General features: G+C 39.4%; 1 protein-coding gene across 2 annotated transcripts in view; it reads right to left on the bottom strand.

The window, feature by feature from the left end:
- Window positions 1-6,781: 6,781 nt before the first annotated feature.
- ELP2 (elongator acetyltransferase complex subunit 2) overlaps window positions 6,782-18,371 on the bottom strand; it is a 42,334-nt gene continuing 30,744 nt past the window's right edge. For both annotated transcript variants that reach the window (XM_012742120.3, XM_012742121.3), the window contains 5 exons: window positions 13,622-13,814; window positions 11,877-11,998; window positions 9,468-9,601; window positions 8,814-8,927; window positions 6,782-7,042 (listed from right to left, as the gene is read on the bottom strand). In XM_012742120.3, the coding sequence (XP_012597574.2) occupies window positions 6,886-7,042; window positions 8,814-8,927; window positions 9,468-9,601; window positions 11,877-11,998; window positions 13,622-13,814 (720 nt within the window). In that variant the 3' untranslated portion in view covers window positions 6,782-6,885. The remainder of the gene's footprint in view (window positions 7,043-8,813; window positions 8,928-9,467; window positions 9,602-11,876; window positions 11,999-13,621; window positions 13,815-18,371) is intronic.

Genomic DNA, 18,371 nt, shown 5'->3' on the forward strand with positions numbered 1-18,371 from the left:
GCCTGGGCAACAGAGTGAGAATCTGTCTCAAAAAAACAAAAACCTTTTCTAGGGAAATTCTAAGTATATAAAAAAATAGATGAATATAATGATCCCCCCATGCCTTTGTTAATGATCCACACATCTACAACCCACCTAGACCCTGCCACAATCATTTTGAAAGAAACCCAAGAAATAACTTCATTACATCTATAAATACTGCCCTATATGTTTCAAAAGATAAAAACTCCTTAAAAAAAAAAAAAAAAGAACAAAACAAGGCTAAGGAAGGAGGATCACTTAAGCCCAGGAGTTTGATACAAGCCTGGGCAAAATAGAGAGACCCCATATCTAGATAAAAAACAAATAATGACAACAACAAAAAACGCACAACTACAATACCATTGTCATATATTTTTTTCCTTAATATCATCAAATATCCAGTCAGAGTTCAAATTTTTTTTTGTTCTGTAAGTTTGTTTGTTTTAATAGACAGGGTCTTCTGCTGCCCAGGCTGGAGTACAATGGCCTGATCACAGCTCACTGCAACCTCAAAATCCTGGGTTCAAGAAATCCTCCTGCCTCAGCCTCCTAGGCAGCTTGGACTACAGGTGTGCACCACCATACCTAGCCAATTAAAAATTTTTTTTTGTTGAGATGGGATCTTGCTATATTGCCCAGGCTGGTCTCAAACTCCTGGGCTCAAAGGGATCCTCCTGCCTTCGCCTCTCAAAGAACTGGGATTATAGGCATGAGCCACTGCACCCAGCTACCGTAATAAGTGCTTTTTCATAAAGTTGATTAGTCCAGATCAGGATGCAAACAAAGTCCATATATTGCATTTGATTAACATGTCTCAAATTGCTTTTTTTTGAGACAGAATCTTACTCTGTTGCCCGGGTTAGAGTGCCATGGCATCAGCCTAGCTCACAGCAACCTCAAACTCCGAGGCTCAAGCGATCCTTCTGTCCTTCTGCCTCTGCCTCCAAGTAGCTGGGACTATAGGCATGCACCACCATGCCCAGCTAATTTTTTCTAGATATTTTTAGTTGACCAATTAATTTCTTTCTATTTTTAGTGGAGACAAGGTCTCGCTCTTGCTCAGGCTGGTTTCGAACTCCTGACCTTTAGCTATCCTCCCGCCTCGGCCTCCCAGAATGCTAGGATTATAGGGGTGAGCCACTGTGCCCGGCCTCAAATTGCTTTTAATCTATAGGCTTCCTCTCTCTTTTCCTTTTGTAATTTATTTGTTAGAGAATCTGGCTCACTTATCCTTTGCCCTCTGTAGTCAACTCCTCTCCCCACTCCCAGCCCCTGGTAACCACTGATCTATTTTATGACCCTATAATTTTGAAGGGCCCATTTTGTACAGATGTGCTTCTGATGAAGTATGTTCCAACACTGAAGCTGAGGGCCAGACCTCTACCCTGGCCTTCCATCTGTATGACCCAGCTGCTCCCCCGGAGGGCCCCTCCCAGCTGGGCTCTCAGTCTCCCTGCCCTCTCCTCTGTTAGCCCCAGGAGTGGGCACCTCGCAGGGAGCAGAGGTGGGGAGAGAGGCTGGAAGGGCAGCTTGGTACATGGGGACCAAGGCTGTTCCCACTAGCAGCAACAGCCTTGTGTTAGCCTGGCTCCAATTTGAATGAAATATCCCAAGGCCATTTTCCCCAATATGTTACAGAAAATTTCCAGCATACAAAAAAGTTGAAAGAATTGTACTGTGAACACCCATCACAGAGTTTCTACCATTAACATTTGTTTTGAAAGCAGTTTGGGTTGTGAAGTTTAATGATTGGGAAATGCTGTGGGCCAGACCCTCCTCTTGGAAATTCCCAATGTAGATTAACGTATTAAAGGCTCTTAGAAGTTCTTCAGTAAAAACACTTACCTAACTTTCTTTAGCCCAGTGTTTCACAAATATATTTTACTTTGGAACACTTTTTCTGTTTTGCATAATACCAATTTACATCCTGGGAAATGGTGTTTCTTGTAACATGCTTTAAAAAAAATTGTGATAAAATAACATTTATCAATCTCCAGAACTTTTTCATCTTGCAAAATGGAAACACTATACTCATTAAAGAACAACTCCCAGGCCGGGCGCGGTGGCTCACGCCTGTAATCCTAGCTCTCTGGGAGGCCGAGGCGGGCGGATCGTTTGAGTTTAGGAGTTCAAAACCAACCTGAGCAAGAGCGAGACCCCGTCTCTACTATAAATATAGAAAGAAATTAATTGGCCAACTAATATATATACAAAAAAATTAGCCGGGCATGGTGGCACATGCCTGTAGTCCCAGCTACTCAGGAGGCTGAGGCAGGAGGATTACTTGAGCCCAGGAGTTTGAGGTTGCTGTGAACGAGGCTGACGCCACGGCACTCACTCTAGCCTGGGCAACAAAGCGAGACTCTGTCTCAAAAAAAAAAAAAAAGAACAACTCCCCATTTCCTCCTCCTCCAGCCCCTGGCAACTATCACTCTACTTTCTATGCATTAGATTACTCTAGATACCTTGTACAAGTAGAATCATACAGTATTCATCATTTTGTGACTGACTTAATTCACTTGGCATGTCCTCCCAAGGTGTAGTGTCAGCATTTCCTTCCTTTTAAAGGTTGAATAATATTCCATTGTCTGTATATACCACACTCTATCAATCCATTCATCCATTAACAGACGTTTCTATTGCTTCCACCTCTTGGGTATTGTAAATAACTGCTATATGGGCGTACAAAACTACACCCATATATTTTAATGGTGCTTGCTTCATCACATGTATGTTCATGTATCTATCCCCTTATCCATCCAATCTTGCTTTTTCCGTATTTCAAAATGAGTTGCAGACCTCAGTAAACTTCCCTTAAACACGTGAGCATATATACATCAATGACCAGAGTTCAGTACTTGTTTTTCCGAAGTCATTTTAAACTGCGGTAGTGTGAGTGAGAGTAGTATGGCCTCAAAGGTACACACAGCACAGGTGTTCACTACAGAAAATTTTCTGGGAGACAGGAAAGGACCCATTGTTGGTTATGTCATTTTGGTTAATACAAAACAAAATAACAATCACCATTTAGTAGCCTTGAGTAACAAGGGCTGCATAACAGAGCTTCACTTTTGTCATCCAGCTCAGAGCAGGACCACACCCAACCAGTATCTGCTGCTTGGGGTCTTCAACAATCATCCTCCACTAGAAACCATCCGCCTGTGGTCCTATATCCACTGTAATCACCTCACTGAGCTCAGCTCTCCAGGAAACCTGTTTTGTCTCTCTTTGTTCTGATTTTAATGCTCTGTTGAGTTGAAATCTGCTATTAATGCAACCACCTCACCCAGTGACAGCAACAGGTGGCCTGGAAGCTGTTCCCTCTTCCACAGAGGCTCCCTCCCCACAGAGTCACTGCCTGGCCCTTAAGAACAGCTCTTCTTAGATGTGCTTCCGCTGTCATGGGAGAACCCTAAATTCAATTCCTTAGTTTCCTAGCAGCTCAACGTGTTTCATAAACACAAAGGCCAAGAAGCAGAAACCTGCACAATTAATAAGGACACACAAAGTCAGAGCAGCACCAGCAACAGGACAGACACAGAGCCACCTGCTCCAATTAATTTGCCGATGTCCATGAGGTCTTTTGCCATATAGATTCTGGGGCCATAATTAGAAGTATTACACCTAAAGAGATAAAAAAGTCGGTTCTGGAAAAAGACTCCTGAGGGTAGTGACCCCATCCATAGGAGTTACACAACTCCAGATAGTCACTGTTTGTTATAGTTCATGTCATAGTAAATTATTAACTGCTGCAGTAGGACAGCCTTTCAGAGTAGTGCTTCTCAAACTTAGGGGTGCATCACAATCACCTAGAGCTTGTTAAAACAGATTCCTGGGCACTACCCCCAGGGATTGATATTTACTAGGTGTGGCCTGGCGTCTGAGAATTACCATATCGTCCTGTGGTACTAATACTGCCAGGCTGTAGACACTTGAATTACCTGGGAACTTGTCAGAAATGCAAATTCTCAGGCCCCCACTTTGAAATGGAATGAAAAACTCTGGATTTGGTACTCAGCAACCAGCTTTCCATGTGATTCTGATGTACCCAAAAGTTTAAGAATCACTGCTTAAGAATATCCTAATTTGGCCGGGCGCTGTGGCTCACGCCTGTAATCCTAGCTCTTGGGAGGCCGAGGCGGGCGGATTGCTCGAGGTCAGGAGTTCAAAACCAGCCTGAGCAAGAGCGAGACCCCGTCTCTACTATAAATAGAAAGAAATTAATTGGCCAACTGATATATATATAAAAAATTAGCCGGGCATGGTGGCGCATGCCTGTAGTCCCAGCTACTCGGGGGGCTGAGGCAGAAGGATCACTCAAGCCCAGGAGTTTGAGGTTGCTGTGAGCTAGGCCGACGCCACGGCACTCACTCTAGCCTGGACAACAAAGTGAGACTCTGTCTCAAAAAAAAAAAAAAAAAAAAAAAAAAAAAAAAAAAAAGAATATCCTAATTTTAAGCCAGGAGAGAGAAGTCTATCCCTCTCTACTCTTAAACCACAAATGCAACCCAGCTGGGACTTAAAACAGGTAGCAATGGAAGATCTCTTACAGACAAGCAGGATTTGCTGATGTTAGAATGTCTAATTTAAAAAAGAACGATTCTGTGCTTTTAATTTGCATAGTCTCTCTCCAATTCCCACATCCTCCCTTTGGAATCAATTGTTTCCCTGAGGTTATTGGGAAGATACTGTAGAGGTCTTGCTCCTTGTTGTCCAAGGCAAACATGTACACCCCAATCATCTCTCCTTTGTCTAGGAAAGTTGTACAGGTCAGAAAACAGCACATGTTTAGGCTGGTGCTTGGCACAAAGCTAAAGTTTGATGCTATGACCCAAGCAGAAAAATGAGATGTTAGGGGGCAGGACAGATTGAGGATTCTTAAATACTCAGCTCCTCTGGAGTAAAGTTCCAAAACTGGCTTTTTGCTTCAGATACTATGAATTACTGCTGTATTGTTCAAAGGGTGCTCTTTAGCAGACTAACCCATGATTGTGTAAACATGTATGAATTAAATGCAGACTGCCCCCCCCGCCCCCGCCCCGTGTATAGCAAGTCCTCTGAACACTTACTGAGCTGAATTACACAAGGGATTCCTGGGAAAGATGCTTCAGGACAACTTGGGAAAATTGTCTGCTTGGGAATCCAGTCTGTCCAAGGTGAGGCCTGCTTTCAGGTAACCTTAGGGGGTTGAGTTAAGGGCTTTAAAGAACTAAGTTTGTCCACTGGATCTTCTCTGGAATCCTGTATGCAATGGGGTCAGAACAAATCACCATGTGTCAATGTGGGTAAAGAGTCTTCAGCTGATAAACGGGGAAATGGTAATTCAGGGCAGGGCATCCTGGTCTCTGAGGTTAGGAAGCTCAGATGGTCACTGCCTTGGTGCACACATACTCACATACACCCCCACCCCCTAGCTGAGGGGCACAAGACAAGTGTATACAGATGCAATAGTCTAGAAGTTCACTGTCCAAATATGGATAGCCACTAGCCACATGTGGCTACGGAGCAGTTAAATGTGGCTAGTCTAAACTGAGATAAGCTCTAAGTATAAAATATCTTGAAAGTTTTTTTTATATTGATTTTATGTTCATATAATACTTTGGATAGATTGTAAATTTCACATGTCCCCTTTTACTTTTATTATATGCCTACTAGAAAATTTAAAATTCATATGTAGATGACACTAGGAAATAATGTAGAGATACTATATAGAGCTGGGTTCAGTGGCTATGATTATACCACTGCACTCTAGGCTGGGTGAAAGAGTAAGACCCCCATCTCTATAAAAAAACAAAACAAAACAACAAAAAAAACAAGAAAGAAATATTGTATAGCACTCATCTGGACACTTCCATTTAAGTAAAACTCCTTAACTCCTTTGGAAGCAAAATATGCTAGATTATGGCACAAACTCCCACCACGAAAATCCCCACCTTCTTCTTTCAACATATTTATTATACACAGTATTCATTGAACTGCCAATTTGCCAGACGACTCCATGTTCCAACAAAGTCAGGGCAAGCCTCCACTCTCACTCCAGTCTTCACAGTACCTCTCACATCTTCCTTTAACCTCTCTTTCCCCAACTCCCAACTCTCCTGGCCTGCCCCTAACCCTCAACTGGCACAACCAATATTGTTTCCAGCATCCACTTCCTCCCTCTGCATCCTCCCTGGGGAATATACATCCTTTAATCTCATGGCTTCAGCTATCATGATTCAGAACTCTATTTTTCAGTACCTACGTCTATCACCTTAAATATCAGGATATTCTACTTTAAGTAAAACCCTAAAAGAAGAACCTATGTACCTTTAAAGAATAAAGGAAAGGATTGCCTGTAGTTCAAACTGCATGCCAAATTCCTAGAAAGACTGGCATATATTGGGAAGGAGGTGATTAAGACAGAGTTAGCCCACTTTGTGTGGTATGTTTATTTACAAAGAATGTTAAAATAAAAATGAGTGATCTGGGTTTCCTCTCTTTTTATTTCCTGTGTCTAGCCTCTGAAGAGGGTAATAAATAATGAAATGTCCCAAAGAGAGGCAAACGAAAAGGCCCAAAATAACACAAAATCAGGCTAATCCAGTCATGGAGAAAGAACAGAGGTTCTTGATCTGAACAGAAGCAGGTCTCAAGGTCCAAGAATCTCTGAAAATGTGGGCAAAGTTCTGAGTATGCATGCATAAATTATGTAACAAGGAAAAGGGTTTGTAGCTTTCATCAGATTAAAAGGGTATAGGACCCAAATAAGGACTACTGCTAAAATGAAACCCAATTTAATTATAAAGGTAAAGAAAGGTGATCTATTTACATGATAAATATTTTAAGCTACCAATGACTGCAAGCATGTAGTTACTAAGTCCATTACAGTGCACGTCTGTCAACTCTGTGTATCTTCACAGTGTGATCTTCACCACAACTTGCAAAGTGTAACCACTCAGCACCTTCTGCTTCATTCTTTTCAGTGTTTCCACTGCAATTCTTCCAGCATAGTTTTTTAATAGCAAGTGTATGACTTTGGCTAAAACAAAGAGAAATGATCAAATTAATATATGACCATAAAACATTTTACTGTGTACCTACCTACGTATTAACTTAATTAGTATGCTCTTACTATTAATGGTGTAAATGTGTAAATAGAAGCAGAAATCAGAACCTGAAAATTAAAATGTAGGAGTTTTTAAATACCATCACTAATATTTTAGCAACTTACTTACTGGCTAATGACACTACCAAAAAGAGCAAGAAACAATGAATTTCTGTCAAATGTTTTAATGATCAGTGGAATTCATGAAATAGCCATTAAAAAGTCAGTCTTACAGATAACATTACTAAATGTATTTTTTTTCCTAAGAATTTCAATTTTGCAATATATTCTTTTTTTTTTTTTTTTTTGAGACAGAGTCTCGCTTTGTTGCCCAGGCTAGAGTGAGAGCCGTGGCATCAGCCTCGCTCACAGCAACCTCAAACTCCTGGACTCAAGCAATCCTCCTGCCTCAGCCTCCCAAGTAGCTGGGACTACAGGCATGCGCCACCATGCCCTGCTAATTTTTTCTATATATATTAGTTGGCTAATTAATTTCTTTCTATTTATAGTAGAGACGGGTCTCGCTCTTGCTCAGGCTGGTTTCGAACTCCTAAGCTGGAGCAATCTGCCTGCCCCGGCCTCCCAAGAGTGCTAGGATTACAGGCGTGAGCCACCGCGTCCGGCCATGCAATATATTCTTTTGACAGCTTCTCACATTTTTACAGCTGGGTAAAGACAATGAAAGATTTAATAAACTGCCCAGTGAAAAAGTCCTAGTCTCCAGTGTGACCTCTACCTGCATGACCTTGAGCAAAATAATCATATTAATGCTTCCTTTACCCTCCCATCCCCAAACCCTTGAAAAGGCAGACCAGGAATACTACCAACCATAGATTTATAATACATATTTATGAAAATACAACATCCTCTATAAATTAAATCTGAAAATTAATCCCTAAAACTAAAAAGGAATAAAGTGAAAAACCTAAGTAGGTTTTCAGGCAGTAAACACTGAAAACGGTACTAGAGCACACAAATTATATTTTCAGACCCTGAGAGTCCCTGTCACCAGATGTACTCTCATGATAAAAGGGTAAGAATGAAGCATAAACCTTGAAGTAATAAAACACATTTTAAAAATCAGCCCACCAGAACCGATGCAACCAAACGACTGTGTGCCCTTGCAGGGGTCACTCTGGGAGGTTACAACAATGCTGCTGTGTCTCAAATGTTTTCTGAAATTCTTCTAGAGGAAATGCTTCCATATTATGCAGACTATGACTTGCTATCTATGAATGATATTTCATCTTCCTTTAAGGATGAATTTGATTATCCAAAGCAGGTAAAAGTTCTTTGGAGGTGAGGATTTCATATATTGCCCACACTGGTCTCAAACTCCTGGCCTCAAGCAATCCTCCTGTCTTGACCTTCCAAAGTGCTGGGATCATGGGTGTGAGCCATCGTGCCTGGCCTCGAATCATTTTATTAAGAGTCTATTATAGTTGAATTCTAAAACACATCATTATAAAAATCACTTTTGTATCAAATGCTTATTATGTAAATAAGAAACTTGGTCAAGCAAACTTTTAAAAATCAAGTACACTATGATAACAAACATCCATTTCAGGAGATTACCACAGAACAAAGGAGTACCACTTATTGGTAAACCCTCATCCCTCTCCATGAAAATGTGGCATATAATTTGCTACTAAAGATTCCACAATTTCTATCTAATCTGATGGAAGCAAAAATAGGAAGAAAATACCTTTGACTTGTTTCTAAACAGTGGGTCCAGTCATTTATTTCTGGAACTTGATCAGTCTTTTTCCACGTATATAAGCAAATCTTTCCACACTCCAATCCTACTGCAACCACATATCTGTTTTTAAGGGAGGGAGACAGTCTTTAACTTAGCATGAATATCTGTTATTTCCATCATCACTCTAAAGTAGTTCTTCACAGTGTTCCTAACTGTCCCTGGCTTACAAAAGACTTTGTTGCAAGGCATCAGCCCAGGACACACTGCACTGATCTACTGTATCCCCAAGGAGCCCCTTCTCTATAGAGGTTGCACACAAGTTTACCTCTGCCCTCTGCTGGCAAAGCCCACAGGACAGTGTTTCCCTGGCTGGCTGCAGGGACCCTTGTGCCACTGAAGATGTTTATTATAGAAAAGACTACAGTCCTGTATTTGGTGACTAAGAACCTTCACATGATATTCATAATCTCTATTCTGCCATTCTAAATCATCAAGTTCTAATAATTTAAAAATTGTTATGAAAAACACAAGTATTTTTAAAAAATCAGCAACTCAGTAGCTAAGAGAACCCACAAATGAAATGATAACAGGGCTACATATTGAGAAACCAAGCAGCCTTTTTAAAGAAAACATGAAACTAAGCCCCACACAGAGACTGACCGTTGGGAATAGCTGAGTGCTGGGCAGATGCTGACAGCTGTCACAGCGCCCCCCACGTCCAGGACTGAGGAGCAGGGGCCAATGTTGTGCTCAATGCAGTCATCGCTGGAGTCGCATTCACCCCAGACAACCACCTAACACAGATCACACTTTGTAAAGCTTTCTCTCTGCAAGGTTTCTAGCAATGCATTATAGAGTTTCAATGGCACAGAGATAACACAAAATATTTGCTCTAGTATTTTAAAAAATGCAGCATTTATATTTGTGTATGATGTTCCAGAACTTCAGGGCATTTCAAACTCTAGAGAGAAACCACAGTATAGCAGACATGAATCTCTGAGACCCCCAACTACTTATGTGTGTTGATCCAAAGATGGACTATCCCTGCCCAGAGACTGGAGGGGTGTTTAGCATGCCTTTTTTCACTCAGAAATCAATTTTGATCCAGTTAAGGTCAATTAGCCATGTACTCACCAAGGTTGGGGGGGGGGGGGCCTCATGCATTTCCCCAAGAAGGTTACCACAAAATTCATGGGGACTAATCAAGTCTCTAACTCTTCCTCTACACCATCCATGTGCTTGGGGAACCAACTCAGCTATCAAGAGGACCTAACCCTGATGATATCCCTCATAAGAAATGAGGCTTCCCTGGCACCTCACACCTCAATGGTATGAGATTGGTAACAAAGAAATGGAAAGGGAAGAATGCAGGGCCAAAGCAAGATTCTGAGCAGAAGCTTTGTCCAAGCAATCAGAAGGATATTTTGGAGCATGTGCAGCAAATGCTGCTTTGTCCGCTGCAGTCCTGACCTTCCAAGTGCAGCACTGGACCACCTTCTATGGGCACGACTGTGGAGGACAGAAGCAGTCCTGCTTGCTCAGCATCTAGCACAGCATAGGCAAATAAACACCAAGAAAGAAATGAATAGGCAAATGAACAGGAGGGAGGGTCTGAGAGATCCTGTAGAGGCTGACATGTATGTAAGTGCTTCACCTGAGTGCTGCCATGCCTGTGCTAGCCTTCCCTCCCCACTTCAGTAATCTGTACTGTGTCTATGACTAGGGAGGGCAGGGAGAGGAAAGGAATGCTAAACTATCTGTAGGAACTGCAGAAAACAGAAATGACACTTTAAAGAATATGAAAACAGAGGAAAGACCAAAGACCAGGACATTTCCCAGAGAACAGAGGTGAAAGTCATGTTCAAGAGCATACTGCTGGCCAGGTGCAGTGGCTCACGCCTGTAATCCTAGCACTCTGGGAGGCCAAGACAGGCGGATTGCTCGAGGTCAGGAGTTCAAAACCAGTCTGAGCAAGAGCAATACCCCGTCTCTACTATAAATAGAAACAAATTAATTGGCCAACTAATATATATATAGTAAAAATTAGCCAGGCATGGTGGCACATGCCTGTAGTCCCAGCTACTCGGGAGGCTGAGGCAGGAGGATTGCTTGAGCCCAGGAGTTTGAGGTTGCTGTGAGCTAGGCTGACGCCACGGCACTCACTCTAGCCTGGGCAACAAAATGAGACTCTGTCTCAAAAAAAAAAGAGCATACTGCTAGCTAACTTGTTTGGATTTTCTTCCAAGTCTGGATCACATTCTATCCCACTTCTACCACTGAATAAAAAGGTAATAGTCATTCATTATAGAAAAAAATGTTAAATTCATATAAATATAAATCAGAAAACTAGAAATTGTTTTTCCCCTTATGTTCCTACTGCCTCCTCTTGCCCTCCTAGTTTCTTAGTCTTTTTTTTTTTTTTTTTGAGACAGAGTCTCACTTTGTTGCCCATGCTAGAGTGAGTGCCATGGCGTTAGCCTAGCCCACAGCAACCTCGAACTCCTGGGCTCAAGCAATCCTCCTGCCTCAGCCTCCCGAGTAGCTGGGACTACAGGCATGTGCCACTATGCCCGGCTAATTTTTTCTCTATATATTAGTTGGCCAATTAATTTCTATTTATAGTAGAGACAGGGTCTCGCTCTTGCTCAGACTGGTTTTGAACTCCTGACCTCGAGCAATCCGTCCACCTCGGCCTCCCAGAGTGCTAGGATTACAGGCGTGAGCCACCGCGCCTGGCCGTTTCTTAGTCTTGATCCATTTCATTTACTGCTCTTCTTTCACTGGAACCATTTGATGAAGGACATGTGTCTGAAGCTCTTCTCTTCATATTTTTGATATTTCAGAGAAATGATTCATAGAATTTAACAAATAATAAAAGCCTTTTATATGTACATATATGAAAAACACAGAAGGGACTAAACCTATTTTCTTTAACCCAAACAGAGGCTGGATACATAAACTGACTTTTAAAAGTTGTATCAGAAAGGCAGGATTATGTGTTTTTTATTCAAATATACCTATAAAATATTATTTTACATTTTTAAAAATATTAAATTTTTTAAAAATTACCTTTTTGTCCCGACTCCCAGTGAAGAAATACTTGCTATCAGGACTCCAATCACAAGACCAAATAATTCTACTGTGCACAGATGTAATTTTGTTGGTAAAAGCAAAGAGACTGAAAACTGGGTCTGAAAAAAATACATGCACATCACTCACAAAGCAGAGAAAACTGTTTTTTTTTTTTACCTCTTAGAAAGCTATATTTAAGTACTCTGTAATTAATTTAATGTGTGACTTAGTAATCAATTTAATATGTGCTGACTTTTGCAACAGACTGAAGCCAGGCAACTGACTCCTCAACCAGGCTGTGAGCATATGGTATTTTTCTAGTAGGAAATGCTTTTACATTGAGTAGTCCCTCTCTAGTTACTGATGACAAACATCTTCCAGATACTCAAAGTTCAATTTATACCTATGGAAGAAGCCTGAAGCAATTTAATCTTACTCAAGAGTTAGCCAGATTTGCATATTAGGCTATAGGAAAAAAATTAAGGCACTACTTAAATAATGTTTAAAAAAATACATTAATATTTTCCTTGTAAGATTTAAATGTAAGGTAATGTCTAGCCCTTATTTTGGACTAAACCTAAAACACATAACTGCTTATAATGAGGGAATGGGAGTGTATGTATCTATTAATCCATAATCTATAAAGATACAACAAATCAATAACTATATTATTAATATCACTTTAACTTCTTAAAAAGCAAACACTGCATGTTAGGAAATCACTATTGATTCAAAGGAAAATGGTCTGTTCTAACTCATATTGCTGAGTATGTTTTACAGTCCTTGAGTATTCTCTAAAACACAAGATACTAAGGGACTAGAAATATCATAAAAATGGTATGCAAGGCATATCAATGGAAGAATAAAAAACAGGATTAAACAACACAAATATACTTTTTTGAGACAAGGTCTTGCTATGTTACCCAGGTAGGGCTCAAACTCCTGGGTTCAGGCAATCCTCCCACCTCAGCCTCCCAAGGAGCTGGGACTATAGGCATGTGCCACCAGACCCTGCTCACAAATATACTTTGAACACTCTCTAGAATTTACTCACCAAAAGAAACTGGAAGGAATAGGTCACTGCTACAACACCACCAATCTTTTACTCCTTTCTTTTTTTTCAATTTATGCCAGGCTCAGAGTAGAATGTGAGTAAGTAGGCTAACACCTTGCCCAGGGTCATGTTACCCACAGAAGGATGCCTAAACACACCCTTCCCAAAGATCAAAGTGACAGGGGAGGGTAGGAAAAGGCTAACAAGGATAATGGTCCCTCCAAGTTTCATAATTTAAAGTGTTACTGTACTTATATTTAATAAAAGAGTTCTGAAAGAAGACACTACTTAACCACAAGTTTCCATAGTTGTATCTTAGTTATTCCTGTCCCATGAAATCCTAGCTCAGAACATGTCATCCAATTGGTTTTGTGGTGGCATTCTATTAACATAACCATTTGCAAAATTTAACTTTCTATATATAGATTTGTATTTTTCTTTAATTGAGATGTTTGAACATACGCCATCCTGAGTACATAATCACAAGGAGGCCAACTCAAAGATCACCTCCATTTAAATCTTACAAGGTCAAGCCTTCCTCAGTTATCTAAGAACTTTCAAAGGCTTCAGAGCCATGAGGCTTGTTATCTTTACCTTGTTATCTTTCTCTTAACCAACAGCTACTTAATGTGGATAAAATGGACATAACTATTTCACTAATAACCTCCCCAATCAGAAGCTATTTTACCGAACTCAGGTGAGATTATATCCTGCCTTCTCCACAATGACCAGGTTCGATCTCTGGAAACAGCTAGTAAGAACTTGTCGTTAGGTGAGAAGGCCATCTGCGTGACAGTCAAACTGTGGAAAACTAAATTCTGCACCTGTTTCCAAGATGTGGTGTTCCAAAGAATGATAGCGGCATGCTCTTTCTTAGCTGCCTGTAGGACAGAAATGAAAAAAAGTAAAAAATAAACTACAAATAAAACATTTTTTAAATAATATATTATTTCTATGGGTATATTTTATGTGTCTGTTTAAATGCAGAAAAAAAAATCCTAGGAGATAACATACTACAACCAGGCTTAACCTCTGGGAAGAATTAGAGAAGACTGGCATTAAAAAGATGAATCATCAGGACTGAATCATCAGAACTGATGATGCTTTAACTTTTTACAAGAAGAATACCTTTATGTATTAACTGTATAATTAACAGTTCAGAGACTTCCATTTCTGGTCAATATGGGGTAATAGGGACCAGATACTCTCTTGTGTGAAAAAACTAAAAAGCTAGACAAAATTACACAATGAAACCAGTGATCTCAGCTTAAACCATATTACATCAGAAACAGAAGAGGAAATGTAATCTAAGAAGAAAGGAAATAAAAACAGAGCAAAAATCAATGAAATAGAAATAAGAAAAACAACAGAGGAAAACCAATAAAAATCAAAAGCTGGTTCTTTGAGAATATCAATAAAATCATCAATTTACAGTTCAATTTCCAGAATACTCCCTTCACCAAAAGAGAAAAAAAACCCCAACAAACCAGGGGAGGGTTGAGACAGAAAGAGAAGGTACAAATTGCCAACAGCAGAGGAAAGGAGATAATCACTAGAATTCTACAGATATTAAAAGGATCATAAAAGAATATGATGACTAAATTTGTGCCAGTAAATATGACAACTAAGATACAGGGACAAATTCTCCCAAAGACCACAATCTATCAAAATGAACTCAAGAAAAACTGGATAACCTCAATAGTCTTTATTTATACTTGTGAAAGAAAATACATGTAGTTAAAAACCTTCCCACAATGGCTGGGCTCGGTGGCTCACGCCTGTAATCCTAGCACTCTGGGAGGCCGAGGCGGGTGGATTGCTCAAGGTCAGGAGTTTGAAACCAGCCTGGGCAAGAGCGAGACCCCATCTCTAGTATAAATAGAAAGAAATTAATTGGCCAACTAATATATATAGGAAAAATTAGCCGGGCATGATGGCACATGCCTGTAGTCCCAGCTACTTGGGAGGCTGAGGCAGTAGGATTGCTTGAGCTCAGGAGTTTGAGGTTGCTGTGAGCTAGGCTGATGCCACGGCACTCACTCTAGCCTGGGCAACAAAGCGAGACTCTGTCTCAAAAAAAAACAAAAAAAAAAAACCTTCCCACAAAGAAAACTCCAGAATCAACTGGCTTCACTCCAGAATCAGTTGGCTTTATTTGGGAATTCTACCAAAAATTTCAAAAAGAAATAATGCCATACTATGAAAATTATTCCAGGAATTTCCTGAGAAGAAGATACTTTCTGAGGCCAGCATTACTGTGATACCACAACCAGAAAAAGCAACTATGGAGAAAGAAAATTACAGAGCAATGTCCTTCATAACTAGATACAAAAATTCTTAAATTTTAGAAAATTAATTTAGCAATATTAATTAACAATTAATTTAATAATGTATTTAAAAGACTATGAGCAAATGGGGTCTAAGAATACAATGTGTGGGCCAGGCGCGGTGGCTCACGCTTGTAATCCTAGCACTCTGGGAGGCCGAGGCGGGCGGATTGCTCAAGGTCAGGAGTTCAAAACCAGCCTGAGCGAGACCCCGTCTCTACTATAAAAAAAAATAGAAAGAAATTAATTGGCCAACTAATATATATATATATATATAAATTAGCTGGGCATGGTGGCACGTGCCTGTAGTCCTAGCTACTCGGGAGGCTGAGGCAGTAGGATTGCTTAAGCCCAGAAGTTTGAGGTTGCTGTGAGCTAGGCTGATGCCACGGCACTCACTCTAGCCTGGGCAACAAAGTGAGACTCTGTCTCAAAAAAAAAAAAAAAAAAAAAAGAATACAATGTGTGTTTATCACTTGAAAAATTAATCAACATAATTCACAATATTAATAAGCAAAAAAAGGAGATAGATGAAGAAAAAAATCCTTGACAAACATCCATTCCTGATGAAAACTAGGGATTATAGGAAACTTCTACAACCAGATAAACAGACACAAAAAAGCTACAGCAAACACAAGTCTTAATGGACAAAGACTAACTGTTCTGTTCCTGATATAAGAACCAAGGCAAAGATTTTTGCTGTCACTACTTCTATTCAACATTAAAATACCTGTACTGGAAAAAAATAAAACTTTCTTTATTCATAGGCAACATAAGCATTTATGTGGAAAATCCTACAGTATCTATAATAAAGTTACTAAAAGTAACTTGCAGGATATAAGATCAGTATACGAAAACCAAATGTATTTCCATATGTCAGCAATAAGCAATCATTATATAAAATTTACAAAATGATAAATCTAACAAAATATGTGCAAGACCTGACACCAAAAACTGCAAAATATTCTCAATACTGTTAACAATGGAGAAAACTGAATGAGAAGTATGTGGATATTCTAGGTACGAATCTGCCATTTTTTTTAAATCTAAAATTATTTTTAAATGAAGGGTTAATTTAAAAAAAAAAATCATTCCTGAGAAAAATCAGAGGCCTAAATAAATGAGAGGCATACTGTATTCACTTGTCAAAATACTCAATATTATTAAAATTCTCCCCAAATGCATCTATAAATTTAATGCAATCCTCATCAAAATTCCTGGAAGAATTTTTGTATAAACTGTCAAACTCATACTAAAAGGCAAAGTAAATGACCTACTACAGTCAAAATAACTGTGAAAAGTAAGGAGAGAGTTGGAAGACAATTACTTCCTAATTTTAAGATGTGTTATGAAAAACTATAGTAAATAAGAGAGTATGATATTGACATCACACCAAAAAAAGATCAACAGAACAAAGTCTAGGAACAGACCTACATATATATATATAGTGATATAGATATATATAGGTAGATAGACAGACAACTGACTTTTGACAAAGAGCAAAAGGCAGCACAGAGATAAAGGGACAGTGTTTTCAACAAATGATACTGGAACAACTGGGTATCCAGTATGAAAAAAAATCAACTTTATACTCTATGACAAATACAAGAATTATTATATCACAGGCCTAAATGAAAAACTTAAAAATCTATAAAACTCCTAGAACAAAACACAGCAGAAAATCTTTGTGACCTTGAGCTACGCAAAGATTTCCTAGATACAACAGGAAAGACACAGCCCAATATAGAGAAAAACTGATAGCTTGGACTTCACCAAAGCATAAAACTTCTGCTCTTTTGTGGTTTTTTTTGAGACATAGTCTCGCTTTGTTGCCCAGGCTAGAGTGAGTGCCGTGGCATCAGCCTAGCTCACAGCAACCTCAAACTCCTGGGCTCAAGCAATCCTTCTGCCTCAGCCTCCCGAGTAGCTGGGACTACAGGCATGTGCCACCATGCCCAGCTAATTTTTTCTCTATATATTAGTTGGCTAATTAATTTCTTTCTATTTATAGTAGAGATGGGGTCTCCCTCTTGCTTAGGCTGGGTTAACTCCTGACCTCAAGCAATCCGCCCGCCTCAGCCTCCCAGAGTGCTAGGATTACAGGCGTGAGCCACCGTGCCTGGCCTACTTCTGCTCTTTGAAAGACACCAGGAGAATGAAAAGACAAGCCACTGGGGAATATTACCTACATAAGCACATATCTGATAATGCTGTATCCAAGGTATATAAAGAACTTTCTAAAACTCAGTAAATAAGAAAACAATCTAATAAAGAAATGGGTAAAAGATCTGATTAGAGATCAGACCATATTTCCAAATAGATAGAAAATTAGCACATGAAAATATGCCCAACATCATTAAAGAAATGCAAATTACAGCCACAATGAACTATTACACACCTCATTGTTAACACCTAGAATGGTTAAAGTTAAAAAGACTGAACATACCAAGTGCTCATGAGGAAGCAGAACAACTGGAAATCTAATACACTGCCATTGGGATTGTAAAGTATATAACCACTTTGGAAAATAGTGTGGCAATGTCTTAAAAGTTTAAATATACATCTACCATATCATCTAGAAATTCCACTCATAAGTATTTACTCAAGTGAAGTGAAAGCATATATCCATGCAAAGACAAATTTCGTAATTGCTCTACTGGTAAAAGCCAGAAACTGGAAAATAGCCCAAATGTCCATTAATAAGTGAAAAGATTCACAAAGAGTGGTGTATCTGTACAAGAGAAAACTACTCAGCATTAAGAAGGAATGAACTACTGATACATGCAACAACATGAATGAATCTCAAATAATTATGATGAATGAAAGAAGACAGACGAAAAAAAGGAGTACATACTAGATGATTCCATTTACACAAAATTTTAGCCATAGCAAAAAGGAGATTAGTGGTTCCCTAGGGAAGGGGGCAGGAAAGAGGAATTACCAAGCAGCATAGGAAGTTTGGGGAGGTTGATAGATATATTATCTTGATTATAGCAATGATTTTATGGCATAAGTATGTCAAAATTTATCAAATTGTTCACATTAAACATACTGTTTATAGTATATTAATGAACCTAAAGAAAGCTGTTAAAAATGTTAGTTTAAAAGAAA

This window comes from Microcebus murinus, chromosome 17 (assembly GCF_040939455.1).
Source record: "Microcebus murinus isolate Inina chromosome 17, M.murinus_Inina_mat1.0, whole genome shotgun sequence".
Taxonomy (NCBI): domain Eukaryota; kingdom Metazoa; phylum Chordata; class Mammalia; order Primates; family Cheirogaleidae; genus Microcebus; species Microcebus murinus.